Source organism: Rhinoderma darwinii, chromosome 3 (assembly GCF_050947455.1).
Source record: "Rhinoderma darwinii isolate aRhiDar2 chromosome 3, aRhiDar2.hap1, whole genome shotgun sequence".
NCBI lineage: Eukaryota > Metazoa > Chordata > Amphibia > Anura > Rhinodermatidae > Rhinoderma > Rhinoderma darwinii.
This window is the reverse complement of record NC_134689.1, coordinates 309,788,333-309,806,578: the sequence shown is the minus strand read 5'-3', so window position 1 is coordinate 309,806,578 and position 18,246 is coordinate 309,788,333. Positions and strand designations below refer to the sequence as shown.

General features: G+C 40.7%; 1 protein-coding gene across 1 annotated transcript in view; it reads left to right on the top strand.

Annotated features, from left to right (window-relative positions):
- Positions 1-18,246, top strand: part of AGBL1 (AGBL carboxypeptidase 1) — a 560,672-nt gene that overhangs the window by 259,596 nt on the left and 282,830 nt on the right. The window contains exons 18-19 of the mRNA XM_075855278.1: positions 10,854-10,985; positions 12,337-12,513. Coding sequence (XP_075711393.1) covers positions 10,854-10,985; positions 12,337-12,513 — 309 coding nt within the window. The remainder of the gene's footprint in view (positions 1-10,853; positions 10,986-12,336; positions 12,514-18,246) is intronic.

Sequence of the window (18,246 nt, the reverse complement as noted above, 5' to 3'; positions counted from 1 at the left end):
TTAGGGTAAAACTATGTTATTACCAAAAACAAATAGCTCAAACGTAAAAAAAACCTAATTTTTTTACTATTATTTTCAAACTTTATGAATAAAAATTCTAAAATAGCAAAAAAAGGTGTGTATAAAAACGATTAAAAATGAAACCTGCATTGTCTACGGAAAAAACTTCGCAAAAATCACGTCGTTAGCTCAACAAATAAAAAAGTTATAGCTATTTAACTAACACGTGCTAAAAATGGCTAAACGGTGTCTGGTCCTGAAGGCGCAAAATAGAGCAAAAGACATGTATCCCCTCTCCACAGGATCTCCACAGGACATGTATCCCCTCTCCACAGGATCTCCACAGGACATGTATCCCCTCTCCACAGGATCTCCACAGGACAGGGGATACATGTGTGATCGCTGGCAGGGATAGGGAAAACGGGGGACTGAAAGTCCCCTGAAGTTCTCCATCACAAACCTCGGACTTCCGGGGTCTGTGTCGGCAGCTCCGTAGAAATGAATGGAGCGCCGGTCGTGCTTGTGCGCATGCGTGACCAGCGCTCCTTTCATTTTTATTGAGCTGCGCAGACGCCGGAAGTCAGAGGTTTGTCATGGAGAAGTTCAGGGGACTTTCAGTCCCCCGTTCTCCCTATAGCTGCCAGCGATCACACATGTATCCCCTATCCTGTGGATAGGGGATGCATGTTATTTGTAGGACACACTGTAGGTCGCATTTTTGTTGGGAGAAGGGACGCTGTATGGCGTTCCCTACAGGGGGGGAACGCTGTATGGCGTTCCTTACAGGGGGGGGTGGCTGTATGGCGTTCCCTACAGGGGGGGAGCTGTATGGCGTTCTCTACAGGGGGGGCTATATGGCGTTCCCTACAGGGGGGGCTGTATGGCGTTCTCTACAGGGGGGGGCTGTATGGCATTCTCTGCAGGGGGGCTGTATGGCGTTATCTACAGGGGGCTGTATGGCGTACTCTACAGGGGGATGTATGGCGCTATCTACAGAGGGGGGGCTGTATGGCGTTATCTACAGGGGGGGCTGTAAAAAAGGCACTATCTACAAGGGGGGGGGGGGGTTGTGTGACACCCAGGGGAGGGGGGGCCCCAGTCAAAAGTTTGCTATGGGGCCCAGTCTTTCCTAGTTACGCCCCTGGTATGAGTCTAAAATTTTGTATACTGGTTGATCCAGATCATATTGGGGTTACTACTCCAACGATTTTGGGGTATTAAAACTTTTGTTTGCTAGCAGAAAGTTAATTGCCAGATTTTGGCTTAGTGAGAAGTTTCCAACTCTTAAATTATGAAAATCTGAAAACTCTAGTTAATGTCATATGAGTTTTATATCTATAAATCCAGAGGGTGTCTGCAGAAGTTCTTTGCTATTTGGGAATAATGGTTTGATATTGTCAAAACTTTTGAAATGTTTTTTTCTGAAATTATAAAATTGCAGAAGTTTTTGCTTTAATATATTTATTATATATATATTTTTTCTCCTTGCTGCGGTATGGAGGGCGGAGGGAGTTAGAGTTGGACCACTATATAATTTGTGACGTATTTGTAATACAACCTTTTTTTCATGAAAAAAATAAATAAATCATATACAATTCCTATCACACTCCATGTTCCACCCTTGGTGCCATAGCACCTTCTCTATGGCATCGAGATGTACCAGTTTAGCCTTTAAAAATCATGCCCCCTTTAAAGGGGTTTTCTGAAATCTATTTTTTTTTAATTAATAGTCTAACGCTTTGTTTAAGCATAAATAAATTCCTAAAATACCTTGTGTTAGTTTTCCTTTTCTGTCCTTGATGTAAGCGTTGTCTGTTTACATCATTAAATTTTTTTACATGCTTCCCTTTCTTCTGACCGTTTCCAGTCCACTGCTATGGTAGAGAAAATTACACGCAGGCACTTTGATAGCGCAAGTGTAAGAATGCGTAGTAAACACTGTTAGTGTAGAAACTATGCATGCTCAGAGACGCCAAAGGAAGAGGATCCGGTCTACTCCTTCCCTCAGTGTACAGTGGCGTCACCGTACATTGAGCCGGCTGGAAAAAGAAAATGTACGGGGCAGCGCTGGAATTAAAGATTTCAAGACTGGAGTCCCATCACGTGACCAGCACCGGAATCGGGTGTCTTATTATGGTTCTATACAAGGTCTCTCTCTTCACTGAGGGAATGCTGATACTACGTGGCAATTTCAATACCCTATTAGACCCCACTTTCAATTCTTCTAATAATGTCCGCTTACAATAAGACCTAACTGCCTACCCAAAAGAATGTTGACATGGATATTAAATAATACTTTGCTCCAAGATCCTGATCTTGTCTAGAGTGTGAGAGACTCGCTGGTGGAATTTTTTGCTATTAATGGCACTTTAGACATCTCTGATATATTATGGGAATCACATAAAGCTGTGCTCAGAGGAATCTTTATTAGTCAGGGTTCTAGAAAAAAGAAACCAAAAGAGAAGAACATTAATTCTCTTTTAACCCGAATATCATCTCCTGAAAATCTGAATGACACTCAGTTACACAAAAAACCCAGGATGATCTTGCTCTCCTTAGACAGGAACTAAGGAACCTACTAAATGTTAAAGCCACTAGAGGACTACATTTATGTAAATACAACACTATGTACAATAGAATTTATGAGGACTGTCCTTATGAAGTTAGATTTCCCTTCTAATTTTGTCACAGCTATATTTTGCCTGTACTCAAAGCCTACAGCTCGAATTAGAGTTAATGGCATGCTCTCTGATAGATTTAGCATTAAAAACAACACAAGACAAGGTTGCCTCCTTTCCCCCGCAGTTTTCATTTTATTTAATGGAAACACTGCTTCAAAGATAGTCCCCAGATATATGAGGTTTAACAATAGGAAATCATACTCATACTACTGCAGCATTTGCAGATGACCTGGTGATCTTGATCACCAACCCATCAACAGCAGTCCCCCTGATTCTTCAATTATTTGACAGTCTCCTACATCAAAGTCAACCTGGGCAAATCTGAAATATTAAATGTTGCGGCTCCCCCTTCTGTCATTATACTACTGAAGCCGGTTACCTCCTTTATGTGGCCCAGTAGATCTATCAAAGTGCTGGGAGTAGAGATTCCAGCTGACCCTAACCTACTATTTTCCCATAACTATTCCCCCTTGATATCTAGTATTAAATTACAAATTAGAAATATGAAACTTCCATTCACATCCTGGATGGGCCGTAACCATATACTGAAAACTTATATTTTACCTAAAATCCTCTATGTTACGCAAACCATGTGCTACCTAAGCCCTTCTTTAATCTTTTACGCAGTTTATTCACCTCATTCTTATGGAATGGCCGAAGACCCAGGTTAGTGTACAAACTCTTGAAAAAAAGACAAGGTGGTTTCGCTATCCCAGACATTTATACGTATTGTACAGCAAACAATGTCTCTCAATGTGGCTGGATTTGGTAGCGCCTCCACCAAACCCCATACATGTCGAGATTGAAAAAGTGCACCTAGAAGCACGTGCTGTCCCTCTCTTGTGTAACCATGGGATTTTTCCTAGGAGATTAGATGTCTCAAGCGCTATTACCAGAGGTACGATTAGAGTTAGTCAAGCTATGTCCAAATTCTTAGGCACTGGAGAAGAACCCTCGTCCCTATTGCCAGTTGGAAATATTCCCTCCTGGTGCGCAGCTACCCTAGTAGACTTCACTGCACCTTGGTCTAGACTTCTTAACTGCCCTCTGAGAGACATGTATGCCCAGGAGACTGAACTTGATATCTCAAAATTATTACCAGATGAGGAGGTCTTAGAAATTACGTTTCTTCGTGAGTTGTCCTTTAAACAGTTGTTCAGGAGATTTAAGAATTGTGTGGTTTCCCCACACAGGGACCTGAACAGGATGGAAAAGCTCCTTACTGCCACTAGACCCAGGGCTAAAACTATATCCCACATATACTCATTATTGTTACTACAGACCTCAGTCCCTAAACCAAGATATGTGTGCGAGTGGGAAACTGAACTTGATCAACAACTTACTGAGTTAGAGGTGAAGTCCATTCTGTTTCGCTCCCACGGTTTTTCCCAGTGTGTCAGACTTCAAGAAAGTTTGTTTAAACTGCTCACCCCTTGGTACAGTACGCCTGTAATTTTATATAAGATTGGGCTTTATGATTCCGACCTCTGCTGGAGATGTCTAACTGAACCAGGCACATTATCAAATATTTGGATTAATTTCTTACGGATAAAACCGTTTTGGGATATGATCAAAAAGGAGATTGCCAAGATTTGTGGTATATTTGTATCTCCTAATCCTCACTAGGTTCTCCTCTGTGTACCATCTCAGGAATTCACACCGTCCAGACACTGTTTAGTAATGTGGTTGATACAAGCAGCACAACTACTCATCCCCTTGAATTGGAGGGACACAGAACCCCCTTCAATCCATCATTGGAGAGAAAAGGTCCACCAGTTATATAGTTTCGAGGAACTTACAGGATGGGAATTCGGGAATAGAGAAGGATTTCTCTGCCCTTGCGACAGATGGATTACATATAAAAAATAAATACATTGGGACCACTTAGTCCCCCTATGTCACTGTTTGGAACTCCTGACATGTTCTCAAGACCCTTTCCCATAATCTATACTCAAACTGCATTACTCTGCCCACATCCCCTTAAACAATGTTTATTTTTATTCAAGTGCTACGTTTTTACTTGCTACTTAGAGAACTTAAGATATAATACATTTGTGTATCATCCATTATAGTGATCTGATACTTATTGAATTTCCCGGTTTTACCTTCCAATGGCCTGGTCTCGACTCCTGTTTATTAAATGTACTGTAAAGGTAAAGGTAAAGGTATCATACCTATTATACTTTTGTCTTTTTTGACACAAAAGTATTTAACATTTTAAATGTACTGTGTATGTCTAGACAAATCTGAGTGCTTTAACTTGGATTTGTGTTTCTGTATCTATTTTTTTTGTATACTTAATGATATCAGTATTAAGAGAATTTTGATCATTGCAGGTACTGATTTATCATATATATTTCAGTGGCCCTGCTTGGCCTGACTTTTCTCGTCATGACTGTTTGTTTTTCGAAAAAGTAATAAAAACAGAATTGAAAAAAATAAATAAAAAATCTCTGCTGGATCTGGTTAGATCCAGCTGCAGGGTCACATGACCAGTCTCCCAGCTATCATGTGATTGCTGGTACCAAATGAAGCAGCAACAGTGCCACTTCCACCATTGTATACATAGCGCTCATATAAGAGCTGTGTATACAGTGATTGGGACGGCAGAAATGGTAAAATAGTGTTTATGACCTTTCTTGTGGGTGCCTGGATGTCTCTAACTGCCTTAAAATGGTTTGCCAGGAATCATTTTTATTTTTAATATGCATTAACAAGTCATTTTCAAATATACTTGCTTTACACCATCTGTCTGTGAATTTTTAACTTCCTGTGACGTTTCGAGCCTCAGCCCAGCCTGTACTTCTGGCTGAGCCAAGCCACATCTCGTCATTAACTAGGTGTACAGGTAGTGGGCCGGGCGGATGTTCTCTGAGCTCTTCAAAGTTCCGCCTCTGGTACCACTTCCATGCCCTCCTCCCTTTGCTGCATCTCCTCTCGCTGTAGATTTTGCCCATAAAGTGCCACAGTGCCCATGTAGATAGTGCCACACCGCTTGAAGGTAGCGCCACCCTCTGTAGATAGCACTACCCCCTCCCCCGTAGATGGCACCACTGGGTCTCCCTCTAGCAGCGGAATCCCCACCAAGATAATCGGCCACGCTGTGGCCAGGTATTCTGCTCCTGGAGAAGCCCCTGGCATCTCTGTCTATATATGAAATAGTAAGGCAGGTAGGAGCAGCACAAGTGCAAATTACCAAATAAATGGTCGGTGCTAAGCTTCAAATGATAGGAGTGACTTCTCCCCATATGATGTATAACAAAAATTTGTTTGGTGAATAAACTTCACATTTTCGTGAGTGCTGCTTTCATGCTCTTGTCCTTTTGTTATACTGTCTATATATGGATAGTGAGGTCAGGGGGGCTACTCCTGGAGCAGAATCCCCTGCCAGAGCGTTGTCAACGCTCTGGCCAGGGATTCCGCTCCTGGAAAAATTCCTGATGTCACTATTCATATATGGACAGTGACGTCAGTGGCTACTTCTTGAGTGGAATCCTCTGCCAGAGGGTTGCCAATGCTCTGGCCATGGATTCCTCTCCTAGAGTGAACATCTAACGTCACTGTCCATATATGGACAGTGACTTCAGGTGCTCCTCCTGGAGTGGAATCCCTGGTCACAGAGTTGACGACGCTCTGGCCAGGGATCCTGCTCCTAGAGGACGCCCCTGACATAACTGTCCATCAATGGTCAGTGACGTCAGGGGCTCCTCCTGGAGTGGAATCCCCGGCCACAGAGTGGCCCATGCTCTGGCTGTGGATTCCGGGCATTATACTGTATGGGGCAGCTATGAAGGCATTATACTGTATGGGGGCAGCTATGGGGGCATTATACTGTATGGGGACAGCTATAGGGGCATTGTACTGTATGGGGCAGCTGTGGGAGCATTATACTGTATGGGGAGCTATGGGGCATTATTCTGTATGGGACAGCTATGGCGACAATATGTTGTATGGGGGCATTTGTTGGGCATTATACTGTATGGGGGCAGCTATGGGGGCATTATACTGTATGGGGGCATCTGTGTGGGCATTAAACTGTATGGGGAAATCTGTGTTGGCATTATACTGTATGGGTGCATCTATGGGTATTATACTGTATGGACACAGCTAGAGGGCATTATACTCTCTAGGAGGAGCTAGAAGGCATTATGTGTGGGAGGCACTACGGGGCATTATATTGTGTGGGGGCAGCTGTAGGGGCATTATACTGTATGGGGCAGCTATTGGGGCATTATACTGTATGGGGTAGCTGTGTGGGCATTATACTGTATGGGGGCAGCTATGGGGGCATTATATAGTATGCAGGCATCTGTTTGGGCATTATGCTGTATGGGGGCATTTGTGTGGGAATTATACTGTATGGGGCAGCTATGGGGACATTATACTGTATAGGGGCATCTGTGTGGGCATTACACTGTATGGCGAATATGTGTGGCCATTATACTGTATGGTGGCATTATACTAAATGGGGGCAGCTATGGGGGCATTATGCTGTATGGGGCAGCTCTAGGGCATTATACTTTATGGGGGAATTTGTGTGGGCATTATACTGTATGCGGCTATCTGTGTTTGCATTATACTGTATGGGGGAATTTGTGTTGGCTGTACACTGTATGGGTGCATCTATTTTGGCATTATATTGCATGGGGGCAGCTAGAGGGCATTATACTGTGTGGGGGCAGCTGTTTGGCATTATACTGTGAGGGAGGCACTATGGGTTATTATACTTTGGGGGGGCAGCTGTAAGGGCATTATACTGTGTGTGGGGTTCCATGAGGACATTATTCTGTGGGGAGGCACTATGGGAGCATGATATTGTGTGGGCTGAACCGGGTTTGTATGGGCAGGGATTGGGTGGGTTAGAGGCATGGCTTAAAAAGAAAATAAATTGCCGTGCTGCCCTAATCGCACCGCATCGGTTGTCCCTCTGCGATACTTGAAAGTTGGGAAGTATGGAGACAGAGAGAGACTTACATACATTTATGGTAAATGATTAAATGATGGGGAAAAAACCCCTTTATTACCATTGTGTGGAGTAGTGTTTGATGTTTGCTTCACTGTAATACATGATCTCCTGGCACAGATCCAGCAGCAGGTGAGGAAGATCTGCTGACTGGATTGTGTGTACCAAGATGTCTCACATAGGTGGAGTTTGGTGGACTTACATCTATCAGGCTGTGAAAGGGGATGGGGAGGGAGAAGGGTGCCTGTAATTAGAGCAGGGATAGATGTAGACACAGAAGAGCATGATGGTTATTAATGGGTGTTTGTGACAGTGTGCAGGGAGGGAAGTGGGTGACTGTAATTAGAGCAGACAAATGGAGAGACAGGGGAGCATGATGATTATTAGTGGGTGTTTGTTACAGTGTGCATGGAGGAAGCTGGGTGACTGTAATTAGAACAGGGAGGGACCCTGTGAACTTAGAGGGGCATAGCAGTATCCAAAGTGATTTCCGGTATGCTGTGAAGGGAGGAAGGGGGACAGGACTGTAAGCTGTCTTGTCAGCTACAGAAAGGGATCATGGATATGATGGGTTATAAGACAGGAAACAACCAGGACCAGAAGCAAGGGATGTAAACAACCAGAAAGAGAAGCAGTGATGATTGAGATCAAACAGAAACTGGTTAGAAGATATGTAAGGGGGCCTTAGGGAAGACAAACCAAGGCTGGGGGACACTTTTTAGAAAATGGCCAATCCCTTTAATTTTACAGTGCTGTAAAAAAAAAAAAAACAGCCCTGTCACAATACTTATTAGTGGTTTCTGTAGTTAACAAGGGCTTAAATATAGGGTCTGCAGAGGTATCAGTTGCACCTAGCTCTTAATGTCTGATTGGGCATATGAGGATACCAATACTTGGGAGAGTCTTGTTACAGATTATGCATTGGTGCCCAGGAGTTTTAGATTACGCCTTTGGTGGTTTTTCATTTTATAAACTTGAAATGACCTTTAATAACTTGATAAAATGTAATAATATCAACAAGTACATTTACAAAAAGTTTCAGATGTGAAGACAAGTCAAGGTTTCATACATTTAACTTTGGAATTACTTTCAACTACAAAAACCTCACAACGAAGAGTAGTTTTTTTTTTTATTATTGAGATTGAATTTTAATGAAAGTGGTTGCTCCAATAGCAATGCTATTCTGATTGTCTGCATGTTTTAAGAGATTGTTTTGCACTTTCTGCCAGTCTTTTTCATGCTGTGCTGCCTAAAATGCTCTAACACATAAATTGAATTAGGCTTAGAACTGCTTTTTCAAATACATAGGCCCTATATGTGAGCTGAGAGCAAAATGCAAATGTCTGGTAGGTAGTAAGTGCCAGAAATATATATGTATAAATATATACATATAAGTGATTTCAGCCCAGCACTACTTCTTCTCCGGGCATTTTTGTTCCTAAGAACCTGCACAGCCTTGCCTGAATCCATAGTAAATTGTCAATATTTGTAAGTTAGTATGAAAAGTATTGATCTCTCTCCTTCCTGACTTAGGCCCGCCATTATATGACAAGAGGATGTAACTCAGATTTCTTCCATCTCTAAAAAAAAACTTATTGATTTTAGCTCACCAGCAATACCAAGAGCATTTTGTATCCTCTGAAGGGAAGACTATATCTTGTAGATTCTGCTGAGATGGTATGATTTCTGTAACAATCCAGAAATTAATAGTAAAACAATCAACAGTAACTGCAATACATACAGTGAAAAAAAACTTTATCTTCTGTTAGCCACAAATTTTTTTTACATTTAAAGCAATAGTATTAATTACCTATATTCATATTGCTTGTAGGATCTGTTTTTCTCTACATTGTTCCATTAACAGCCTCATATATTTCTATCAGATTTTTTTCTGCTAGTAAATGCCATCAGTTAAATTCCGTTGTGTCTGAAAGCTTTTTTTTGGTGAGCAGAATTACATAGCCTACAACTTTTCTACCCATTCAAGTCAATGAAAAAATGCTTTTATTTTGTAATGGTCTGTTGCATACATATATATGTCTTTTATGCAGACATTTTACACATGGTGTAAGACTCTGTCCAGACAGAAACCGATAATTCTGTTCTTGCTAACATTTCTATCCATATATCTTACTCAGGTCTCCCTGGATACTTTAAGGGGAGTTTTTGAAACAAGATTACCAGGGCATATGACATACATCATGGCTAGAACGTTCAGTTATTAAGAAACATACATGCAGATCCCACAATTTAGACTTTTGGAGATGTTTAGCGGGTAGTGATAGGGTCAGACAAAAATTGAACCAAATTGATTCTAAATTTTTGGATTGTGGCTGAAATAAGATTCTTCTCTTTATGTAAATCTATTAATTGTTCTGTATGATTGTCAAGAATGAGGATAGCATTTCTGGAGTACAAAGCAGTGACCCATTTATTTATTTTTACTTCCTTTTTGAGTATTTTTCCTACATAAAAGTTGTTTATTTATTTATTTTACAAATTCTTATATGGCAGCTTTTCATTATTACAATTCTTGATAAAATGTCACAATGAGATTAAATTTATCATATTTTCTTCTCACTTTTAAGATTTTTTTTCTGGCAGTCAGGTATACTTTATTGTGGAAAAAATGTGCTAACTCTCTGCACTGTAGTTTATGGAGAATTATCAACGAGAACATAGCGTAGACTGACTTGACTTCAGGTCTCTAGAGCATTGCTACTTTCTTTTTGTTCACATCAGATTTATTTCTGAAGAAATTCATCACAAGAAAATAAAAAATACTTTTAGTGCTGGACAAAGGAGCACATATTAATACTTCATGAAGAGGTGGTCGATGAGTCCTCATTAATGATCAATTAATAGTATCAGCGCTTTAGTATGCAGAGCTTGTTAGTTTGTGATATTATTAATAGAGTGTTAGAGCTGTAGCATCACCTGTCTATGAGGTCAACCCTGCAGCTCTTGCCTACAGCAAAGGAACCTCTGCCCTGCAGCGCCAAATATATTAAATGATGACTGGAGGATATAAAAACAGGCAGCCTGTAATTGAATGAAAGAGTAAAAATGAATTGAATTACAAAGAAAATAAAAGAAAACTGAAAAGTTCCAATGCACAATTGTTCTCCACAAAATTAAAGCAAAACAAACACGAGAAGCACATAAAAGATATAGTGTGTTTAGTATTTAAATGTTATCTTTGTCTGCAGGTTTTCTGTGATTATCATGGCCATTCGCAAAGAAAGAATGTGTTTTTCTACGGATGCAGTATAAAGGAGACCTTATGGCAAGCTGGTTGTGTAGTGGATTCATCTGTCCTCTTAGAGGATGTTGGCTACAGGGTATGTATACTTCAGTCATTACGTGAGCATTGTAGTCTACTGAGAAACACAAAGACTGGTGATATGGACAGTGTATAATTTATGGCTTTACATAAACAGTAAAATTCCACCAATGGAAGATTTGTTTTCATAGGACTCCTAGAACTCTTGCAATACACCCTATTATATTTTCTTCTAAATTAAATCTGTTTTCAGGATTATTTATCAGTTCTTGATTTAGAAGCTATCAGAAGAGTGCATATGCTTAGATAAAATAGACAGAATGTTCTTAGATGGAAGGTATGGTTAGAAAATGACCTATTGTTCAAATCAAGTTTTTATGTTAAACAAATATATTAGGGTTTTTTTCCATGTTAGTATCTATATTGAAAAATCCTGAAATCATGCAGTTTTCACATTGTCTGCTAAGCCTTGCAATAGGTTGACACTTCCATTTTTTGTAGAGATCATTTATCATTCACAGGCAGGATTACAAGAAAAGGTAACCCTGTTATTATAAAGCTGGAGGCAGATAACACAGGAAGGCTTCTCTGACAATGACTTATGGAGACAGATCACTCCTCCTCCCTCTCCCTGCAGAGTGACCTCAGCACGTTACAGACCATGCTCACAACACTATCCCATGGAAGTCAATTAGTTATCTTCACACTTCAGTTTCCTGAGTCTAAGTGGCTGATCTAAAGCAAATCTCTGAACTGATCCGATCCCAGGAATCTCACTGATCAGCAGATTGAAGGGGTTGCATCACTTGCTGGCATGATGTGACTATTTCAGTGTTTTTCTAGTTACACCGGTGCATCCATACATGTGGCTGTTTCTGGTACTGCAGCTCAGTCCTATTCACTTATTCTGTTGGTTGGTGGTGGTCATAGAGGTCTATTCCCAACTGATAACACATTTGTGGCCTTTCCGAAGGCCATCAATGCGTATTTCTGCAAAGCCCCATAAACATTAAAATTCCGAAACTGGCAACAGGATAACAATTTATCAAGTTAACTTTGAACCGTAACCTTCATAATGACTTCAGGGAAACATCCACGGTGCCCTGATATAGGCAATCACAGTGCTTTATAATATCAGCCATAGTACATCTTAATTATAGCCGCAGAGCCCACATTAAATGGTACCAACCTTGCTTTGCTTCCTCATCGCTAAACATAGTGGAAAGTTTTTTTTTCTCCTCTTGGTGTAGTACAGTATGTGACTAAAATTCCTCCCAATATGGGAAACTTGCTTTCTTTTACTAGTATGAAGTGTTATCTATGCCTTACAAAAATTGAAATCATTGATAAAGGATTTAAATTTCTTATTGAATGTATTTATTCTTTTCTTTTGCACATGTCTGGTTTAGACTTTACCCAAAATTCTTGATAAGATCGCTCCTGCATTCGCAATGTCACACAGCAGCTTTTTAGTGGAAAAGGCAAGAGCGTCGACAGCCCGTGTTGTGGTATGGCATGACATTCGTGTTTTAAGAAGCTACACAATGGAGAGCACCTACTGTGGATTCAATCAAGGGCCATACAAGGTAAGGAGTACTCTTTCGATAGATTTTATGTATGGTCTGTCATGGTATGTACAGATGAAGATGTTATAGACTATCTTTCGGCACGCTTAAATAAATGTGTCATGTTTTCTGTCATATCTGTGTGAAGTAGAATGCAGGATTTTCTACTTCTCAGTATTAGTTTTCTTTACACTCCACTAAGGACAACCGATATTCATAATGCTCTATTAAAACATTTGCATATCATAGATAGGGGTCACCTGCTTGAGCCAACCCCATCAGTCAGAGCAACGAGATAATGCGGAAAGCTTTATGTATTGCAGGTCGCCATTCATTTTAATAGGTGCCATGTAGTGCTACATTCTCCTTGCAAGAGCATGTGCAGTGACCAGAAGGTTCCCCATTCGATACCAGCTGATCACCAGGGGTTTCAGCAGATAGACCCCCTCGTTGCAGTATCCCATTTATGAACGGATCCATGCCAGGGTTTCCTTCATCTACAGATACACGAGTTGCTTCCACAATAGTGGGGCAGTGTGCTTGTTTTTAAAAAAAAAAATCTTGCTTATGATACAGTACTGTGAGGCATTGAACGCTTCTTTTTGCTGGCACAAATGTTAGATGCTCTGACTGTTCAAACTTGAGTAAGGAGTTGAGACTGCTGGGGCATTTGTATGGAATACAGTGACTGATCACATTGTGACTACTGGGCCAGCACTGCTATGGTGTTGTGTGGGCACTTTTCTAGTTCTGGTAGCAGCCCGGATTGATGATGTCATTGTGCACATTTGTGGTGGCGTAATTTAATGAGCACTAAATGGCTGACAGTCAGGAACGTTTGATGGCTGCTTGGCCAAAGATGAGAGTAGAATGGAAATCAATCAGCTCCCAAATATTGCAGAACTCAAGACACAATATACAACTATTGAAATTCTGGTTGGTATGGACCATTTTGCTCTTGATGAACATTATTTGGCATGTATTTACAATGGGTATAAAGCAGATATTTTTAATTTAACATTTCAATTATTGTCATTAATGCATAGTTTTGGTAGAGATGGTACAGTCAGTTCAGCATGTTCAATATACATATAATGCTGTCCAAGTATATTATGTTAGCTATTCATAAATACAAACCAATGTGTTGTTGCGTGCAGCCCATAGTTGTCCTTTAATCCTGAATACGCCAGCAGTGCTTTTATCATTAACAGCAGAGTTTGGCATTGTTGAAGTAATAAAGAAATGTTCCTGATCTCGGACTAGATAGCAGGAGGTATATAGTATTCATCCGTGATATGTATCTTTTTTTTAAGATGAATATCACTTCACACTGTGTTCTTCTAGAGTGGATGTGCTTCATATTCTAGTAAACACTCTACTTTCAACTTACTGAATTGTTATATCTTATTTTAATTAATTGCACTTTGTAGAACTGTATCTATGAATACATTAGAGATATTTTCTTTTCAATCTTCTAGAAATAAAGTTGTTTTTAGTAATATTTGTTCTTGTAAACCGTATGTATTTTAGGAATACTCATGATACACAGAAGTTGTATGGTAGAGAAGACACAAAGGGATCCTAGTGCTTTAGATTACTACTGAAACGGCTTTGATGTGGAAATTGGCCAAGGTCTTGGGAAATAGATAATCAAAGCTTTATGAGGGCAAACATGGTGTGGTCTAAAGGGGGATACTGTTTCTTTAAAGTTATGACTTACAAGCATTCATACAGTGCATCTCACATCAACTTAATGTATCATACTTGATACCTTCTAATAACATGACGTGATACAAGTACTGTCCAACTGTAAGGTCCCATGCACACGACCGTAAAAATTGTCAGTAATTGCGGACTGCAATTATGGACCCATTTACTTCTATTGACCAAGGCCCGGAAGGTGCCCAGGCTGTAGAAGTGTACGGCAAAAGATAGTACAGTACATGTCCTATCTTTTGCATTTTGCAGGCCGTGCTCCCATACTTTGTATAGAAGCATGGGCCGAGAATGCGGGCGGCTGTCCGCGCCCGTCTGCGGGTGGCTGTCCGCGGCCGTCTGCGGCCAGCGGTGCTCGCAATCGCGGATGGTGATTACGGGCACGGCAGTGTGCATGGGGCCTAAAAGAACATTGCACTTTGTAAGGCCCCACGCACACGACCGTAGATTTCATCCATCTGCAAATACTGTCCGTAAATACAGATCCATAGTTATTTATAGTCATCCGTAAATCATCCACATTTGCAAAACGGTGTCTGTAAATACGGTCCGTAGTGCATCCGTAATGCATCCGTATTTACGGATCCGCAAAAAGAAGAAGAAAACCACAAATTATATGCAACATCTCCAAACCTGGCGTAGCGTAGCAACATTTCGTACTTACGAACGGCTAAGGGTGCACATCCGTAGCCGTCCGTAATTACGGAAGCACCCATAGACTTCTATGGGGAGTCCGTGCTGTAATTAGGGAAAAGAATAGGACATGTTCTATAGTTTACAGATCATTTTTACAGAACAGACACCCATCTATAGAAATACGGAAAGGTGCCTGTAGCCCATAGAAATGAATGGGTCTGTAATTACGGTCCGTAATTACGGATGAAAAATACGGTCGTGTGCCTGGGGCCTAATTGCCTATTGCAGTCTTGGGTGGAAGTATAGTCCAGTGGAAAGCTAAAAGTTGACTTTGCAGAAACATGGTTATTTAATGAGATGATGGAAAAGTTGTATACTTTTATATATCAATGCTTATAAAAAAATATTAGGAATATGTGGTGCAGTCTGGTATCCCAAAAATAACACAACAGCATAACACCTAAGTTATTTGGATTCCCAGGACAATGTTATGTTATGGTGAAATTTCGGCTAATTAAAGCAATTCTACATCCTTAGGCTGTGTTCACATAGCAGTTATGGTGTACATGTATGAATTGTACTGTCAAAGATACATATGTAGCAAACGTCAACAGTACCGACACGGCGAGCTACGCTATTTATGTAGTGCACTTACTAATGCACTATTTCTAATGCACTTACAATTAGAATGGTCCACTACACTGGCAGCGTGGCGTGCTGTGGCGAGCTATGTAAATAGAGTAGCACACTGTCTATAGTGTTGCTGCTTGTTAGATCTGTATGTATTAGCGTTATACTACTGCATACAGTTGTAAACAGGGAGAGAACATCCAGCTCACCGGTCTGCGTCTCCTGGTAGCGTCAGTCGGATCCCCGCGACGGCCCGCGGTGTAGAATATCAATAAGGAGAAAGAAATGATCCAGCGCTGGTGGTGGTATTAAAAGGGAGATGAGAGTCCCATGTTTATTGGAAAAAAGTAGTAAAATCGGAAGGGAGACGCAGTCCCAAGATGCAAGTAGTCAGGATTTGAACCTGAGCCTACGCGTTTCGAACGCGATCTGCGTTCTTAATCATACTTGCCATGATTAAGAACGCAGATCGCGTTCGAAACGCGTAGGCTCAGGTTCAAATCCTGACTACTTGCATCTTGGGACTGCGTCTCCCTTCCGATTTTACTACTTTTTTCCAATAAACATGGGACTCTCATCTCCCTTTTAATACCACCACCAGCGCTGGATCATTTCTTTCTCCTTATTGATATGCATACAGTTGCATATGTCTGCCATTTCCTGCCATTGTAAAAAAAAACATATAGCGGCCAATCGGAAAGTTTTTTGATATATGTTCGCTCTAAAAGTCTATGGGCACATCGGCATACACATTAGGAGCACTCCACGATGTATACACCAAGCATAGAGCCAAAGGGCACAATATAAACAGAGCCTTAGTGTAGTTCTGGTTTTCCTTATTCAGCAGCCCTCTTGGAGTGCTACTTTTTATTTCAACAGACCACTCTGCTACCTTCTTTCACTAACAGCAACCATCCAAAGAGAAGAGAAGACACCACATCCTCTGTTTGAGAACTCTGCACTGCCCATCTTCACCGGAAGTCTGGTTGGAATTATGGTACCTAATGTTAGGCATTGAAAATTCCTGCTGCTAATGAAATATGTGTTAGCAGGGGATAGTCCAAGCTGAAACAGCTTTGTGGAGGCTATTATACTATTTTACTACATACAGTCAACTTTTAGAAATAAATCATTATTATAGTAGTTTCAATGGAGAACCTTTATAAATCTATGAGGATGTGGAACAAAGGAAAATCTTCTAAAGTTCCTTAGGAATCCTCTATATTCTTAAGCTCAAACCACTCTACGTCTGTGGTACATTGTTGGCATATATGGTGGAAAATTTTACTGACCTATACACTGATGTGCCTAAAGACTTTAATGGCCAAGCGTATGTCAAAACGTTGTCTTTTTGGCATAATGTGTGTTTGGCCATTATATGTTGGGATCCCACAGCACAAACTGTAATGGAAAGCATAGACAAATGTGCTTTTCAATATAGCTATATACAAAACAAAAAGGGTTACTGTTATAAATGATTCTTCATTAATCAAATTTGGCCTGAAATTCCAGAGCATTTCTAATTTGACAAAATCCAAAACTTTTGGTGTTTGTGGCACATAAATTGCAGCAAAAAGGCAGGCGCCAGTGAGTGCCGGCCGCCATTATGCTGGCTTGGTGTTAAAGATGTTAACTACTTTATGTCAATTTTCACTAATGTGTGGGAAAAAGCATTGTGTGCCACTTACTAATACATAGTTATTAGAAGATAACTGCTGATGTCTTCCTCTATGAAGCACCTTGCTAGTACAGTCTTCTCCCCGGACCGTACAGTTCCCCCATTCTGAACATGACTGCTGATGGAGAGGTATGTGACCAGGTATGAGCGGCTTCCATTGAATAACACCGTGCACGGCACTATGCATGCGCTAGTTTCCCTTGCAGTGTTATTCAATGGAGGCCGCTGATAGTTACATGCCCCTCCATCAGCAGCCATGTTTAGAACAAGAACACCCTATAGTCTTTGAGCTTCCCTTAAAAGCGGAGCGGTTCTTCACGAATTAAGACATTGGCGCTGATCTTCTAACAACTACGTATTAACAAGTGGCACATAACGATGTTTCCCATGCAAGAGTAAAAACAAACATAAAGTGGTCAACCCCTTCAGTCCTAGAAGACATCAGAGAGTCAAACACAAGTTATCAGGGCAATCGGGACAATTTGCAGCAAATTTATTCCGATCAAATCATATTAGGCGCTGATTCAATCGAATTGGATGGCTGATTCGATCAAATTGGACCAGGCACGAATTTTCGGGAAAATTGCTCATCCCTAGTTCCTGTGCAGTGTATGTTTTAAATGTCAGTCAATGACAAATGTATGGACCTGTACAGGCACACAGTTGTATACATCAAGCCATACATTCAGTGGAACTAATAGAGACAGTCTCTCTGAACGTAATCCTTAATTGTGATATGAATTATTCCTTAGTTATGTCCCTTCCAAATAGTGGGTAGATCTTCAGAATCAGCAATATAAATTGAAAATGATAACTGAACATAACCTGGGAAGGTTTCGAAGACATGGCGTAGGGTACACAGCATAGATCTTTTCTAACCATACTATACCTTGTAGTACACTAACTGCAGTAACTCCATTTATTTAATCTCGAAATTACACCGTGGTGAAAAATAGCTTATTATGCCCCAATCAATAACTGCTAAATCACTGAGCCCTAAATATCGATAATATATTCAGGATTATTTTACAATGGAGGGCACATTTGCAAGTTGTGACCTTTAAATAGTGCTTAAAAACGTTTACTAGGATCAC